The 18,598-nt window shown below is 34.7% G+C and overlaps 1 protein-coding gene across 1 annotated transcript in view; it reads left to right on the top strand.

Annotated features, from left to right (window-relative positions):
• The first annotated feature begins 1,290 nt into the window (after window positions 1-1,290).
• Window positions 1,291-18,598, top strand: part of SEMA3C (semaphorin 3C) — a 176,257-nt gene continuing 158,949 nt past the window's right edge. Inside the window, exons 1-2 of the mRNA XM_019451299.2 lie at window positions 1,291-1,562; window positions 3,646-3,786. Coding sequence (XP_019306844.2) covers window positions 3,684-3,786 — 103 coding nt within the window. The 5' untranslated portion in view covers window positions 1,291-1,562; window positions 3,646-3,683. The remainder of the gene's footprint in view (window positions 1,563-3,645; window positions 3,787-18,598) is intronic.

Genomic DNA, 18,598 nt, shown 5'->3' with positions numbered 1-18,598 from the left:
TTGAAGATAATATTTGCCCTGGAATATAATTTTGAACTTCTAAACTTACATTCTTTTGAACTCTTAAAATGGCATTTGATGTCATCCCTTCATAGCTCATCTATACAGAAAGAGTTAGGCATGTTTATGTCGACAGGACATGACAGGTGGTGCTTAGACACAAGGAAGAAACGCCTTAATCACCTGTTCACTTCCTCTTACCTGAGATTTAATTCAACTGTCCCACACCAGCAATGATTTTTCACCCCCAGAAGTATTTTCTGTGATACAATTTTTAAGAATTTAGTGATCTGCTTTATTTCATAAATGAAAAAATATATATATAAAGAACAAGTTGGAGAAATCATATTCCATATTTTCTACATACAGTGACATCTGTGGGCTGCTGTAGCCCAAAGTGGTTTTTAAACAACTACCTGCTCATTTTATGGGGGTCAAAGCTCATTTCTACCGCTGTTCAACTATGTAGTCCGTTGTGGTCCGTAGAAATAATTTTCACTTAAACATTAAAGCCAGTTCCAGACTGTAACCAGTTTTCCTGAAAGTAGTGCTGGAAATATACCTTTGAGTTTGTAAACTATTCTCTTGGCATGGTTCAGAACAGCCTTCTTCCACAAAATTGTTAAGGAATTTCTTGTAATTATGTTTTGAGGGAACGTCTATCCAGGAGGGAAGAGTACTGGACAGGAGTCAATGTGGAGAGGTCAACAGAATTACTGCCTTAGGGATATTAAGGAAACGCAATGGGAAACAATACCCATTAAAAGGATAAACTGCGACGAGATAGTTGGTTTATCTCTACCGGTTTTAGAAAATCTTCAGCAGGAAAAGGATAACACCCGTGCCCTTTTAAAAACGCATCTCTTTGCCTTAAAAGGATGCAGTGATCCTTTTCTGGCAAGAAAGCTGCTTTGCACTTTGATATTTATGGCTAAGCAAATCCTGTATGCCTTCCAAGAGCTGCCGGTAACAAACCAAAGCTTTAGAGCGCACCCTGTGAGTTGCTCACTCCGCCGCGGACCGCGAGAGGAGCGGACTCGGGCAGCTGGACCTCTAGCCTGCAGCGACGCATTCCTGCGTCTCCCGGCAGCGGGTCCCGGGCTGGGCCCCGCCCCGCCCTGCCGGCCGCTCGCCCGCCGACCGCCCTCGCGGCTCCCTGCCACCCTCTCGCGGGCGCGCTCTGGGTGGGGCCTCGCGGCGGCGGAGATGCGGCGGGTGTGCTGGGCGGGTGAGGCTAGCCGGCTGGGCGGCGCGCCCGGGCAGCCCGAGCCGCGCGCCGCGTCGCTGTAATCGGACACCCGAGCGCTCGCCCCCGGTGCCCGGCCACTTTCCATTCACTCCGAGGTGCTTGATTGAGCGACGCGGAGTCGAGCTCCCGGTGCCGCGGCACTGCTACGCTGAGGATTCCTTTACAAAGAAACTCAGACGACCGGGAAGAAAGAATTTCACCGCTGGGACGCTCTAGAAATTAAGGTCTTCTGGGAAAAAGACTAGAGAGGCACTCGCGGAGCCACACCGGTAGCAAATTGATGACTTTTCCGTGCTGATCTCTTCCCATCTCGGTAAGCTGGATTCCTTATTGTCAGCATTACACATTTAGCAAAATACCAAGCCTAACTTTTGGTTCTGCGTATCGACTTTTTACACATCGGTGTGCTTGAGTCTGGACATATTCTGAAGAGCACATGCAGTTTGTCAGGGAAGTGTTTCCCTTGCTGAGAGCCCTGCTTGAGTTTTCTTTAGATATGACACCTGCGGAGAGTTTAAAGTGGAGTATTTCCGTGCCTTCTGATGTAGAACTGCTCGAGAGGACATAAAAGATTCCTTTTCTTACATGTTGTTAGTGTTCCATCAGAAGTGAAAACAACAAACAGCATGTCTAAGTGAGTTAAAGGGAAGTTATATGGGGGGAGGGGGGCGGGCACATGTAAGACACTTGGCTTTCAGTCACTTCTCATCGCTAGGTAGACTTGAAATCACATTGCTCTGTATACTTATTTCATTTGACCTGTCATTTCATCTCCACTATTATTCTTCTCACTTTTTAGCACATGTCGCTTTTGGTGAGACATGTCAGATAAGACACTGATAATAGCAATACGTAAAAATGTGTAATTATCTGCCTGCTTAATGAAGTGAGGAAGGTTAGGCATATTTATAGCTTTTTTTTTTTTTTTTTTTTTGGTTTAATTATAAAGTCAACAAAACCAGAGAGCAAATCATTAAGGGAAAGTTATCCTATAAAATCAGTTTTCTTGTAAGTTAATTTAGGTATGACAAGGTGAAGAGGTTGTGGAAGCAGGAAGAAACTGTTTCATTTGAAAATTACCAGTACAAACATCTCTAAGGTTTCCTCCCATCTGTGTGGCAAAAGAGGCAGACAGTTTCGTTTCTAAGTCTTATGACATGTGTACCACCTAGGAAATCCACTGTTTAAAATGTTTCAATTGTTCAACATGGCGTGTTCAGTTTAATTGTTTAATTAATATAATACTTTTTTTCTTCTGTATTAGTGAAGTAGTCTTTTCAATTTTTAGTGGCATTTCTTTCTTAAATAAAATAGTGTTAAGATTTTAATGTAAATAACCATATAATACTGAAGATTAGCATTGTTGTAACCTGTAAAACATTTCTAGATTAAACTCTGTCATTTTATTGTATAATTATATTAGACTCAAAATGACAGGATTTCTTTCATGGTCCTGAGTTTGTTTTGCATATTGTGGCCACTAGAGCTGCTGTAGATAGATCTCTAGTTACCCATTACCAGATCTTCCTTAGTATTCAGACATTAGTTAATAGCATGTATCAATTTTATAGCTACAGTTTCAAAAGGTAATGCTTCTGTCTCTGATTTATCTTTTGGAATTTTGACAGCTTGCTTTCTGGTTGATTTATTTTAAATATGCATTGAGGGATACATGGTTCAGTGGATTGCTCACCACTAAGTCATTGGTTTGAACTTGGCACTAGTCCATGGTTACCTCATCTGCATCATTTAACAGCTGCATGGTCATCTGTATAAATTGGCAGATAACTAATTTGAGTGATTTCAGTGGTCAGGGATTGAGCACACATAGATTTATGTGTAGAAACATCATTTCAGAGATATTACTCCAAAAGAGCTAATGAGGGTGGAAGCAAGTGGGTATACATGATTTTTCATGTGACTTTTTCTTGCTACTACAATATTTATGGTAGAAAGACAAGTTTTCATCTAATACCCACTGGTACCATTCTCAAGTCTTTTCAATGTTATGTGATTATTAGATCAAGTTTAAATATGGAGTTTCCTTTGGGAATCAATACCTTTTTCCTAGCTGCTTTGTTCTGCTTTAAGATTAGCATTATTTCCTGGAAAAAGAAACAGTTTCTCTTTTTGCAAAGACTTCCAGACATAAATGAATTAAATCCAACTTTTCACATCGAAGCAACAAAGTCAGAGCACCTCCTACTGTTTGCATGACTGTAAAAGTTCAGATATATCTTTTATGAATAAGGTGCTCTGTCTAGATCACTAGTTATATGTGTGTGTGTGTGTGTGCACGCGCGCGCACACGCACACACACACAAACACACACACGTATGTGTATGCTCCTAAAATGTGAAATGAAATATAACAAACTTGTTACCTCTCTTTTAAAGGTATTTTCTCTTGGATATTAATTTGCAAATCTGAAGAAATGGCAGTCCAGGCAATTTTCGTGTTGGTTGGAGTATTTGTTTGTTCTATCAGTGTAAAAGGATCGTCTCAGCCCCAAGCAAGAGTTTATTTAACATTTGATGGTAAGATAAATACTCTGGAAAAATGTTATTTGAAGTCTTTTTAAAAATTTCACATCCAGATTCAAACATTAATAATAAAACACAGTAAAATATTATTGAATGTTGATTAATTTTAAAAATATTTACTGGACTGCTTTTTGGAGGACATGGCTATTTTAAATTATGTGTTCATAGGCAAAAGCTCTCTACTACATGTGTTTATGAAAATGCTTGAAGTATATTCTACCCGTTTTGAAGTTTCTTCTTAATAGTCACCTGGTGTTTGAGAAACACCCTCAATGTGCTAATGCTCATCAGCAGAGAAGTCTATGCAAGTTTAATTACTTACAATTTTTCTTCATAAGTTTTGGTCTTGGCCTCCAAACTTGTTTCTCCATATGTTGTTCTAATGGTGTTTTTTTTTTTCCATTTCCAAAAGGCATTCCTGAGGTTGGCAAAATCTCCTAATTAATTGAAAAGGATCTAAAAGAATAGTTGGAAATATGTTTTTGACTGCTGTTGTGTACAAATGTTTTCTTCAGAAGTTTGGGAAAATTGGCGTGATTTCAAATTTGCACAAATGTAAAAGGTGTAAGATCCTCTGAGGAAATGGTTTGCCAAATGTATCCATGAGCTTTGATGTATATAGTTCAAACAACTTACAGATGGATGATTTTGGTCAGTCACATAACCCATACTAGTTGGACGTATGGGATAAGAAATAGATCAGGAAGATCATCTCGCCAATAAGGGTTATTTATATTTTTATTACTTCTTTCAACTTAAGTTCTTCATAAACATTGGTGTCATTGAGCATATTTTATTTTACTTGAGAAACAGTAAACTCTCAGAACTTTCTATAGCAGTGTCTTTGAAACACTATTATCTTGAATTTCAAACAGCAGTATGACTGACACTTATCAGTCACATGGATATCTTATTTTTTTTCTTTCCTTCTTAAGTCACTAAGGGCTTTCCCCAAGGTTATGATAAGCACTGAAAGAGCTTTATTTAGAACTTAGAGTGTGTGACCTTCTAATTGCTTCTTTAGCTTCTAAGCCAGTCATTCCACTAAAAACCCATGGCTGTCCAGTTAAGTTATGAAGAAAGGGAAAACAGACCCTTTGAAGTGTCTTTTTTTTTTTTTTTGATTACTGTAACATCTTGTAGTCTACTTATACCTTTTCTTCCAAGTTGAGAACTATGAAATATCTAATCAAATGAAAAATAAAGGCATTAGGGTGTATTGCAATTTCTCTTTTCTATATGTCTCCCAATATGTAGAAAGATGGAGTGGTCCCACAGGTTAGTTATCTGAACCTGTTCTCTCTAATACATCAAAACTGACCAAACTTTTTTTTTTTAACCCAAACTTAACCCAAAATTTGTAAACTGTAAAAGCACGTGTATCACCAGAGATAATCCATCAAGTTCATATTTGAAAGACTTTACAGTTTATCTTTTACAGAAGAAATTAATTAGTATAATCTTTTAAAACCAAACTAATACTAAGTAGGACAGTAACTACTATATATAAAGTGACTAGAAGTTGTGATGGGATTTTTAAAATACTCCATGTCTAATATTTTAAATGCTCTCAAAGTCAAAACAGATTCTTGCAGAATGAGACTTACCTTAATTTATAGCATATGTAGAGTACAGCATGATGCGATAAGCTTTTGATCTGAGATTTCTACCAATTCCTGATATTTTGTTTTTCTGAAGAGTCATGCTAGGAAATAACCAGAGATACAGAGTATCACTTTATTTGTATTAAAGATATATATCAACAGGGAGAACAAATAATGAAACTCCATAATTTCTAAATTAATACAAAAAACTCCTGAAGTGAACTATATTTTAGACATATTATCATAGGAAAAATACCTCGGACAAAAAAAAGTGTTAAAAGGTATAAATTGTAATCAGCTCATCATCCTCTTCTTAATAGATTAGACAGTGCACCTGTTTCAGTGTACCTTTTCCAAATTTCTTATTATTTAAAGTTTCTCATTTTATTACAACTTTTCTGTATATCACAATAAGTTACTAAATTTCTTCCAAAGTGGTTTACTCTTTACATCAAAATATAGAACTTTGTAAGGGTGACACATATATGAACATATATTAATTAAAATACATATAGTGTATACTTTTATTTATTTCAAAATTTCTATCACTATTTTTCAGCCAAATATTATGAGTTGGAAAATGATTCTGAGGAAATTCAAATAACATCAAATTATATCATCTGTGTCTTTATATTCTCAGAATTTCCTTGCCTCCTGACTCTTTTGTCTTGAATTATTTTCCTTCACCATTACTTGGTCTTCTGCCAGTCTCTTTCTGGATGGAACTTTAGAAGAATCCTCTCAGTCTTGCCTTACAGTCCAACTAACAAAGTCAATTTTAAAATGTGTGAAATGAGATCTCTTCTTACATCCAAGTTTTATCCCTTCTTGTAGTAGAATGATGCAGAGATAACATTTGGGAAACATTGATTTACACATTTGCCTTCCCTATTGATCTAGTGTAAGGTCAACCAGATGGTCATCTGTCCTGTGGGAGAATGTATTTCAGATGTTATTAATTAGTTACATTTGTACAAACTAAATCTTGCATGTTAAAAAAAACTATGGTTCCTATTAGATATTACACTTTATAATTGTTATTCTAATTTTATTCCAAATAGCTTTTCAAATAAATATAAAGTTCATGAAATACCTTTTGATTAAGTTGAATTTTTGTTTAAAAAAATCTGGTGGTTTAACAGATTCACATTTCATAGCATTATTGTCATTGTAATTTTTTTCTCAGAAAATCTTTGGAATCTATAAGGGTCATAAGATAAGTCAAGGCTACATATATTCAATAGACAAATTTGTTTTGCTTGTTAATATAAAAGGGAAAGCATTGTTGAAATGGTTCTGCCTTTATCCAGTAGAGACTTTAGCCTGTAGTATTTTACATAGCCAGGAATTGATACTATAGTTTGACAAAAAGCATCAGTTACATGTCATTTTACAAAAAGGTTCTAAGGTTGAGAAAAATGGACATATTGTTTATATTTGAATTGATATAAAACATGATTACTGAGTTAAATATGTTAACATTGTTTCTGTTTAAAAATGAGGTAGATTCAAAATAAGATTATTTTTCACCTAGTAATTAGGTTGTGAATCTAAAATGTTAAATTTGTTGACATAAAGTCATCTATAATATTACCTTATTATCCTCACTATGCCTGTAGGATCTGTAGTAATGTCTTTTTCTTCATTTCTGATATTATTAATTTACATCTACTTCCTTTATGTTCTGACTGCTGTAGAAATCATTTTTTTCTTTTTATTGATCTCTTTAGATAATCAGCTTTTGGATTTGTTGTGTTTTTTTTCTTATTGTTTTTCTGTTTAATATTTCCTTGGTTTATGCTCTAAAATGAAATTATCTTATTCTTGTCTTGTGTTTAATTTACTCTTCTTTTTGGAAATTCTTAACATGGAAACTTAGATCACTGATTTGAGAACTTTTTCCTAATGTAACCAGTTGTGCTATAAATTTCCCTTGAAACACTGTTTAGCAGTGCTCCACATATTTTGATAAAATTTGTTTTGTAGTCAGTTCAAAATGTCTTCTAATTGCTCCTCTTACTTTTTCTTTACTCACAAATTACTCAGAAATATGTTGTATAATTTGAAGATATTTGTGTATGTCTTATGTATCTTTCTGTTGTAGATCTTTGATTCAGTTTCTTGTTGTCAAAGAACATACATAATATGCTTCTGATTTTCTAAAAAACTATTAAAAATCATTTTATGACACTGAATGTAGCCTACATAGAAAAGAATCTGTATTCTGCTTTTATTGCATGAATGTTTTATTAATGCCAGTTAGATTCAGTCAGTTGATGGTTTGTTATGTTTTCTATATCCCTACTGATTTTCTGTCTACTTATTCTTTGAATTACTTACAGAAGAAGTTGAACTTTCCAACTATAATTATGGATTTGTCTATTTCTCTTTTCAGGTCTATCAGTTTTTACTTCATGTTTTTGAATTTCTGTTTTTAATACTGACCTATTTAAGAGTGTTATGCCTTCTGATGAACTGACCTCTTTTCCATTACAAAATATCACCAAATATTTTTGGTAATAATTGTTCTGAAATTAATTTTGTACATAAAACTTCTGTCTTTTTTGTGTAAGGAAAAATACCAACAAAATTTTAGTTACAATTAAGTAGGGAAAATGTTTGTCATGATTCCAGTGACCTCTGGGAAGTTTTTGTTAAAATATTAGGAAACATGTCTAAACATATATTTTTTGATGTATGTAAAAGTATGGACATTTGATTGGCAGTGCAGTATAGTGAGAACAGCATTTATGTGGAAAAAATAACAGAGTTTTCAAGCTTTGGTTCCTCAGTAATTAATTCTGAAACTTTGTCAGGACCTCAGTTCTCCCAACCAGTTAAAAAATTTGGGGGCTAACTAAACTCTAAGACTCTTTATTGCCCTAAATTTTTATGATGTTTAAGCTTAGTTTTTGTTTTTGTTTTTTTTTTATAATATCATCTTCTTTAAGGAAGGCTTGTATAGTAATTCCTCTCATTGCTTTCAAGAACATTTTGTATGAAGGACTTGGGCAAGGGACAGAACAAAACTAAACAATTTATAAAAGTTCACAGATTTTGAAGTCCTACAGAGCTGATTTTAAGTCATAGTTGCTTGCTACTTTCTGAGGAATGCTACATTGGGGTAGTTACTTAATCTCCCTAATCCAGAATTTTATCATCTGTAAAATGGGAATGACACACACTTCATAGAACTGTTTTGAAAATGAAATGAATTAAATTTGTAAAATGTATTGTGTGCTTATAGTGTGCATCTTGTTAAAATACACAAAGAATTACTCTAATTGAGTTAACATTTATAAATTCCTTTAGGGTACAAATATGGTCTTCTTTTGTACTATAATTAGTCCCCCCCAATTAGCATAGAGACTGCCATTTGTTATTGTTCAATAAATGTTGAATTAACATAAATTTTGATACTTCTTAACCACTGTACCTCCCCAACCAGTAGAGCCTTGGTACACTATAAACACGCTTCAGTGAATCTTAGTTAATTTAAAAATAATGATAGAGACTAGGTAGAACACAAAATTTCTTCATCATAGCATTAAGGTAAAAGCATCATGGGAGAAAAATTTTGGTTAATTTGTGGATGAATAACTTTAGACTCATATCCTGGTACACTGCTGATGGTCAAATATTTTCCATCTAGTTAAAACCTTTTCCTACATTATACATTATACAGAGATTCAATGTTGTCTGGGAATTCAACGTTTATATTTACCCTTCCCAGTTAATTCTCAAATCTCCTAATTATTGTATTTTCTTCCCTAATAGACCTTCTTCTCTATAGATGTTAGATATTTTCTTCCAGAAAGTTGTTGAGTGTGTGTGTTCAAATTTTATTTATTTTTGAGAGAGAGCACAAGTAGCAGAGAGGCCTAGAGAGAATCCCCAGCAGACTCCACACTATCAGTGAGGAGCCAAGAAGGAGCTTGAACTCACCAACCATGAGATCATGACCTGAGCTGAAATCAAGAGTCAAATGCTTAACTGACTGAGCCACCCAAGCACCTCTGAGTTTTTTTGTGTGTGTTTTGATTGGAAGCATAGTGTTTTATATTAAAAGGAAGAGATCTCATATATACACAGCCTTCCAAAGGGCCTTGATTGGTGGCCTGTCAGGGATGTTGCCTTAAATCTTAATACTGTTGGCATATATATAAGTTAGTATGTCTAGCATGTCTAGATATGTCTAGACTTTTAAAGTAATGCACAAATGCATTATTTTTTTTAAGATTCGGTTTTTTTGAAAGTCCAATTTTTCATGATAAGCTTGAACTTAATAAGAACTCCATCTACTTAGTTTACTTCTTATGATTATCATGGCATAGTGGATGGCTTGAAATTGCATTTAACTATTTGCCACTCTTGGGACATTTAAGAGTACCATAAAGGGGTGCCTGGGTGGCTCAGTCGGTTAACCGTCTGACTTCAGCTCAGGTCACGATCTCACGGTCCGTGAGTTCGAGCCCCGCGTTGGGCTCTGGGCTGATGGCTCAGAGCCTGGAGCCTGCCTCCCATTCTGTGTCTCCCTCTCTCTCTGCCCTGCCCCCTTTCATGCTCTGTCTCTCTCTGTCTCAAAAATAAGTAAACGTTAAAAATAAATAAATAAATAAATAAATAAATAAATAAATAAATAAATAAGCAAGCTTTAAAAAAAAAAAAAAAAAGAGTACCATAAAGCCTCAGGAAGGCAGGGAGTCATGATAATTAAATCAGGATAATTTCTGATCCACTTCTGTACCTTGATATGAAATATATCTGTATAAATAGACCCATAAAATAAAATACAAATGTAAATATATCCATATAAATACCAAGTATAGGTTATATACATGCTCCTAAAGTAATGGCTGTTAAATATTATATTTTATTTTTTACCCTTTTTCTTTTGATGAATAAATTGAAAATTATTCAGGAATATTTGCTCTTTGGAATACTTTCTATGTGAAGAAATTAACAGAACCTGAATTCACTATTTTATTATTTAATTTTTTCAAGGTTATTTATTTATCTTAAGAGAGAGAGAGCCGGGGAGGGGCAGAGAGAAAGAAAGAGAAAGAGAATCCCAAGCAGGCTCTGCACTGTCAGTTTGGAATCAGATTTGGGGCTGGAACTCACAAACCACAAGATCATGACGACCTGAGCTGAAGTCAAGAGTCAGACACTTAACCGACTGAGCCACCCAGGCACCGCAAAATTCACTACTTCAGTTGAGAATTATTTACTCAATTCGTTTATCTTGTATTATCTAATGAGTATTTATATTATTAAGTTACTGAAATAGCAAAATTTCTTGTTTGTTTATAAGATTGGGTATCAACTGCAATTCAGGAGTTACCCAAAATTACACAGTCCCACCTCTGTTGCCATAAAGGCAATAATTCAGTCATGTGCATGTTTTGTCTCTCTACTACAAATGTCTAAGATATCAGACATTTTTAAGTAATCCTGATGAATATTAGATTATGATTTTTATTTGCATGCTTTTAGATCTAGAAACATAATATCCAGAAATAAAGAAGTAGTATATCCCCACATCACTCATCACTTTGCTCTTAAATAAAGAAGCCTGGGACACACACACACACACACACACACACACACACACTCAAAACACAATATAAAATAAAGAAGTAGGATGCACTCAATATTCCACAGGCTTCAAAAAACCTGAATATCATTTTATTGAATAGACAGCAGTCTGGCTCTACTTCAGGTTTTCTCTTGGCTTGAAACTCTTATGAGTTATCAAGATGCCCATGGAAATATTTAAGGCAGTGAAAACTCAAAAATAAATTGACTGATAAATACATGGCAAAAAAGTCGATTATTTGTGACTGCTATTAATTCTTTGCTGGTGTTCACTAGAACAGTAAAGATCCCCTACTACTAAACTGCTTTCCACCCCATTGAAACCTATGACTCATGGCTTTAAACTCAAAAGGAAAATGATAATTAAAAAATTAAAGATTCTACCATTTGGATACATTTTTCTTTAGCTAATATTGGCCAGTTTTTCAGCTCAAGGTTGACTTTTACATTTACATGTGCACAACAGTGTTTTAAAAACATAAAAATGTCAGTCTGAGTTATATTGGGAAACAAGTATATTAAGTGTAGGGACTTAGCTTGCATAGGATTATAAGTTCTTTCAGTTATTTACTTTGATGCTTTTTTGCCTTCTTTCAGTGCTGAAATTTTCATTAATATAATTGTCAAAGTCTCCAGGTCATCGATAGTATATAAATGAAAGATGACGAAATTTTACAAAACACCTTTTATCTTTTAATACCTGCCTCATTTGACAAGAAGCATAATAATTAAACAACAAATAAAAGGACCCCTGGGAACTAGTGAGCTAAATGAATTGTTGTTGGACAATAAACTCAAAATAATAAATTGTGTCTTTATGAACTCTGGTAGCATTAACATTACAAGGCACATTTGTTGAAAACAGTTTGTCTATGGTTGCCCAAGAGATAAAAATAAAGCCAATTGTTCTTGATTTTTCCATTAATCTTGGAGAACGCTCCTTCTGATTGTATTGAATCTTCTGAAATATTTAGTTCTTGGGAAAACTTGTGTTAATACAGCTTAATTCCCCTTCTGACGGTTTCAGTTAAATGCCAATTAAACATCTTTAATAACATAAACTATTTATGTTTTAATAAACTCAGACTCAACAAGGAATGCTCTGTGAATAAAACTCTGCATTTTTCCCCTGTGAGAGTGTCTTTAAAATCAGGAAGGGATTGATAAATACAATTATGAGCGGGACATTACCTAAATCATAAAGAGTCTTAAGTAGAGCAGCACTAAATTTATGATACAAGAGCAAGTTAAAACTGTTATAAACACATTGAGAACAGAAGATGAGAAGAAATTGCTGAGAAATTTCATGTCTGTTTTTCCCTGTAATATATATTGATTCAGGACTCTTAGTAGTCAAAATAAAATGAAGTATCTTTTATAGCCTTGAATTGGGGAAGATTTAAGTCGTGCAAAGAATGTCCCTTGAGAAGTATTAGGATAGAAATATGTTACAATGATGTCTTCTTTTAAAGATTCTTAGAAAAAAGTTGGAAACTCCTATTTTCCTGGCATAAAAAAGTAATTCTAATAAGCTTAAATCTGTTGCCAAAAGACGATGCTGTGATATTAAGCCATTTAAAAACATACAAGGGTCCTGAAATTGAGAACAAAGCTGAGATGCTCCAATGACCTGAAATTAAGAGTGAGTGTTTTGTGCTATGTTTATTCAGTCATCTGATCAAAACAATTCCATGAGAAAATGTGTCGTAGTCCATGATTATCCATAGATATGTGGAAACAATTATGACTGAACTCTTGAGCTATCAAGAGATGCTAGGTGGTTTAACTAATTAATGTTATTGAAATATAATTGATATACAATGTTATATTAATTTCAGGTGTGTGACATAATGATTCAGTAATTCTATACATTACTCAGTGCTCACCATGGTAAATGTAGTGAACGGTTGTTACCGTAAAACATTATTACACTGTTATTTATGATATTATTCCCTATGCTGTACTTTTCATCTCTGTAACTTGTTTATTTTATAACCGGAAGTTTGCACCTCTTAATCTCTTTCACCTGTTTTGCCCATCCCCCCACCCTCCTCTCTGGAGGAGAGTTCTCTGTATTTATGAGTCTGTCTCTGTTTTTTTTGTTTGTTGGTTCATTTGTTTTGCTTTATACATTCTGTGTATAAGTGAAGTAATACGGAATTTGTCTTTTTCTGTCTGACTTATTTCACTTAGCATAATGCCCTCTAAGTCTATTTATGTTGTTGCAAATGGTAAGATTTCATTCCTTTTTATGGCTAAGTAATATTCCAGTCTGTGTGTGTGTGTGTGTGTGTGTGTGTGTGTGTGTGTGTGTCTATACCACATCTTCTTTATCCATTCATTTATTGATGGGGCGCTTAGGTAGTTTCCATATTTTGGCTATTGTGCATAATGTTGCAATAAACATAGGGGTACCTGTATCTTTTCGAATTAGTGTTTTTGTTTTCTTTGGGTAAATACCCAGAAATGGAATTACTGGGTCATATGGTATTTTTATTTTTAATTTTTTGAGGAATCCTTCTACTGTTTTCCCTAACGGCTGCACCAATTTATATTCCTCTCAGCAGTGCACAACACTTCTATCTTGTCTTTTTAAAATGCTAGCCATTCCGGTTGTTATGAGGTAATAGTTCATTGTAACTTTGGTTGGTATTTCCCTGTTGATTAGTAATGTCGAGCATATTTTCATGTGTTTGTTGGCCATCTGTATGTCTTTGGAGAAATGTCTATCTAGATCCCCTCTGCTCACTTTTTATTGGATTATTTATTTGGTGTTGAGTTGTGTAAGTTCTTTATATATTTTGGATATTAATCTCTAATTGGACATGTCATTTGCAAATATATTCTCCTGTCTGGTAGATTGCTTTTTCATTTTGTTGAACGTTTCCTTTGTTGTGCAAAATCTTTTGAGTTTGATTTGATCCTATTTATTTTTTCTTTTGTTTCCCTTGGTTGTGGAGAAAGATCCAGAAAAATATTGCTAAGACTGATTACTGCCCATATTTTCTTCTAGGAGTTTTATGGTTTCAGGTCTCACATTTAGGTCCCTAATCCATTTTGAATTTATTTTTGTTTATGGTATAAGATAGTGGTCCAGTGTCATTCTTTTGCATGTGTCACCTAGTTTTCCTAACACCATATATTGAAGAGATTGTCTTTTCCCCATTGTATTCTTGTTTTCTTTCTGACCATATAAGTATGGGTTTATTTCTGCATTGTCTATCTTGTCCCATTGATCTTTGTATCTGTTGTTTGCCAGTACCATACTATTTTGATTAGTATGGCTTTGTAGTATATCTTGAAATCTGGGATTGTGATAATTCCAGTTTCCTTCTTCTTTTTCAGAATTGCTCTGGTTATCCGGGGTCTTTTGTGGTTCCATACAAATTTTAGGATTTGTTGCTGTAGTTCTGTGAAAAATACTATTGGTATCTTGATAAAGAAAAAATACTGTTAGTATTTTGATAGGGATTACATTGAATCTATAGATTGCTTATTTTAGATAACCTGGTTTATACTCATTCACATGTTTATTAAATATTTTGATGTGTTACTCACATATGTAGATTGAAAGTGTATGTTACATACCTTTCTTTGTAATTTGATTTAGAAGAACACTTAGAAATAAAGATATGCATTTTTCCATAATATCCATAATATCCATAATATCCTGGATATTCCATAATATCCATAATATCATGGATATTATCTTATGTTTTTACAAAATAATTTTGGTTATGTATTTGCATTTATATAATAATCACTAACATTAATATTGCCTTTGTGCCAGGCATTATTTTTAATTTTCTTAACAACACTGTGAGTTAGGTGCTATTTTTATCCTCATAAAATGGAGATTCTGCAAGAGTAACTTGCCTGAGGTCACAGGGATGGAAAAGGACACAATTAAAACACAAGCAGTCAGACGCCAGAGCCAGAGCCATTTTGGTAGATGTTGCTAGAATTAGTTTTAAGATTCACAAAATCACAATTAAAAGAAAAGAACATTTTTCTCAGGCATTCTGTAAACTCACTTTATCATGTTAAAGGTGTCACAGTAGACTTCTGCTTTTCTTTTAGAACATCCATCCTTCCTGAAAATAAAGGAGATAAAATTCATTCTCTACACTGCCCCTAATCGCCCCTTTAATTTCAGATTCACCCAGGTGAGGATAAGGGAATTACAACTGTGGAACATGCTTATTTCGTTGCTGTGGGTAAGGTCTTCTTTTGTGGCTGTGGAAACAAGTTTGAGCTCAGACAAAGGATGACTGTAGAAAAATTTATTATTCATTCCCTTCACCTCACTGTGCAAATTAATCAGAGTAGTCTCCATAAGTTCAACATAGCCTACACTTTCTCTTAAAGAAAAGAAAATGATTGGTTCTTTGTTACAGATACCACTGTAGCATCAACTAACTATAACACCAAGATATGCTCAATTTTTCCATTTCCTAAATATCTTTTATATAACAAGGTATGAAAAACTATCATTTTGGTTTTAGTTCCATTACTGTCAAAAGTAAAAGTATCGAGAAAGAGCTCAAATGTAAGCTTTGGGCAAATTCCAGCACTTCTTTGCCTTCTGCATTTTCATTTCTTTGTTCCTGAGGACCACTGTTGTTAATGAAAACAAATTTAAAAGCACGGAACAGAAAAGTTTGACGTTTTCTAATGCAGAAGTGTGAGTTGGCAAGAAGGGCACATAAAAGGGAGAGCTCAGTGCTGAGCCATGTGCTATTTTAGGGTAGCGCCAGCCCTGGAACAATGTGCTGAGCTGTAAAAGATGGCAAGTTCATTCTACATTTTCAAGGTGCATGCTTTTCAAAAACAATCTTTTCAGCCTTCCCTCCTTATTCAGTGGGAATTAACTGCCTTTGAGAACTCAACAGTGGTAGGTTACTGTTGCAGACTGCTTTTAACTTTTTGGAGATTTTCCACTTGTTATGTCTTTTATTACAGAATGCCTATGAAGTAGTTAGGCATGAAGGCCCAGACAGGCTAACTGTTTTGGCTAACAGACACAGCTTGATGGTGGCAGAGACAATACTAGAGAAAATGGTATATGGAGAGAAAAATTAACTATAGCTGTCCTTGTAGCAATAATTTATGGATTATTATGTCAAACTTTAACACTATATTAGAAATGTTTCTCAATTCTCTTTGGAAAGGTTGAGGCAATAAATATCAAAAATTCGTATTTTATTTGTCTCTAATTATATAAATGAATGAACAGGCTTTGTCTTGCCTTTCCCAAGTTGCAACGCCCATAATCAAGAGTTTTGTTGTGCTATATACATCAGGATACCATTTTCCTCTTTGTCAATCCTTAGAATATTCTATTCTGCTTATTTATATATTGCCTTAGGAGGAAAACAGTCTTTAAAATAATTTTTTTAATGTTTATTTACTTTTTAAGGAAATAGAGACAGAGCATGAGCAAGGGAGGGACAGAGAGAAAGGGAGACACAGCTTGAAGCAGGCTCCAGGCTTTGAGCTGTCAGCACAGAGCCCAACGTGGGGCTCGAACTCACGAACCAGGAGATCATGACCTGAACTGAAGTCGGACACCCAACCGACTGAGCCACCCAGGCGCCCCAATCATTAAAATAACCTTATGTACTCGTTTGAAGTGATATCAGTGAACATGCCTAATATTCCTGCCTTTCTCAATATTAATACCTGCTAGCATTTAAGATACTTCATTAAAAAGTATGAAATATTCTACCTAATTAATTCTTAAATTACTTCCTCACTGAAACTATTTTCTTATAAATAATGAGCAGATACCAGACTTTGAATATAAGATTGGTCATATTTTTTAAATTTCTTTTAGTGTTTATTTTTGAGAGAGAGAGAGAGAGAGAGAGCAAGTGAGCGTGAGTGGGGGGGGGTGGGCAGAGAGAGAGGGAGGCACAGAATCTGAAGCAGGCTCCAGGCTCTGAGCTGTTTGCACAGAGCCTGATGTGGGGCTTGAACCCACAAACTGTGAGATCATGACCTGAGCTGAAGTCAGACACTGACTAAGCCACCCAGGCACCCCTAACTAAGATTGCTCACCTTTAATCTTACATGTAATGTAATGGCTAATATCAAGTCTCTAGTCTCAGTGGAATTGATAGACCAAAGGAGTCAAAGCAATATAATTTTACAAACAATAATTGCTACTCTTCTAAGAAGAGGGTCAGACAGCTGATATCATAAAATGAAAACCTTGATTCTCTGCAGGAGTAATAGCACCAGAGAAACAGTTGCTAAATTCTTTCAAGAAAAACATCTTATTTCCTTGGTATGGAGTTTCACTTTCTAAAAATAGAATCAGTTATGGAGAGGGGATGTATATCTGAGTAAAAAATAAATGTCCTCTCTATACACACACCCACACACATACCTACATACACATACCCTGTGAGTAAAGATTTGTTGTGTTTCACACAACAAATTAGGTCTTTCCTAAGTGTATACTGTCCTGTAAATGCACAGAACAAAAATTGAGAAGTCAGGGGAAAAAAAAGCTATTATATTCCTGGTATCGTTTTTAATATATTATTTATATGTTTTCTTACTTTAAAGGTTCAAATACCACAACTTTATATTTGCATAATAATTGGGTGATTAGCTCGGCAAACACTTTAGTACTTGTCATATTACTGCAACACAGGTGTGCAGTAACAGCTTGGTGCAAGTGAGCTGAGGGGCAGAGCAAGAAACTCTAGTGACTTCTGTATTTGAGCCTTGCCTCCTTCCCATCACTGATGGCGAGGAATGGCGAGAACTAAAGGACTTGCTGAAAAACAACCTGCCAGAAGGAGGTAATCCATTTTTACTACAGCTAATAGGAACATAAAGGGAATGAATGGGGCAAATCATATGTAAAGACACCATCAATGCATGAATTTGTTCACTAGGCTTGCTGCTTTGACAGCTAGTGAAGTCTTACAACCCAGGTTGCTAGTGTTACTTACTGTAGTTAGCATCAATTGCCAAGGAGTTAGCAGATTTCCAATTATAGCATGTGAAACATAATCTTTCATTCCGTGTTTCATTTTCTAAAGTCTTCATTTCACAAAATTAGATTAGAAACGACCTCTTTTCTTTTGTAAATAGACATAATTTTGTACAAACTGTGTGAAGTGCACCAAGCTGGCTCTTCATTCATTACTGAAACTTGATAATGGACACAAGTCTGAAGATTTTAAGACCACACTAACAAAATTAGAAACTGAGAGTAAAGGGAGTCAAATACCCTAGTATTCCTGACCTTGCTTATTTGGGTCGGGTAAAAGTGGTGTATGTGGCCACAGTTTCTCTCAAGTGTTGGAGACCATTACATGTAAAAGCGCAATTCCAACAGAATTGTAATTCTTAGTACAGGGACCTCTTCATTCTTGTTTAATGAATAAATGAATAGCAGCAAAGTGATAATAAAATTGGCTTCTATAAAATAAAAGTTGTGTTGAATTTCATTATGAAATTAGAGTTCTGTCTCTATGTATACAAACCATTCAATAGACTAGATTGAAAAACTTTCAATAAAGAAACTTAAGATGATGACCAGGCATGTAGAAGTTTTGATAATATGATGCAGTGAATATGTTGGAGCT

This window comes from Panthera pardus, unplaced genomic scaffold (assembly GCF_024362965.1).
Source record: "Panthera pardus isolate Hobbes unplaced genomic scaffold, ASM2436296v1 HiC_scaffold_8, whole genome shotgun sequence".
Lineage (NCBI taxonomy): Eukaryota > Metazoa > Chordata > Mammalia > Carnivora > Felidae > Panthera > Panthera pardus.
Note: the sequence above shows the minus strand (reverse complement) of the source record. Positions and strands in the feature narration are given on the sequence as shown.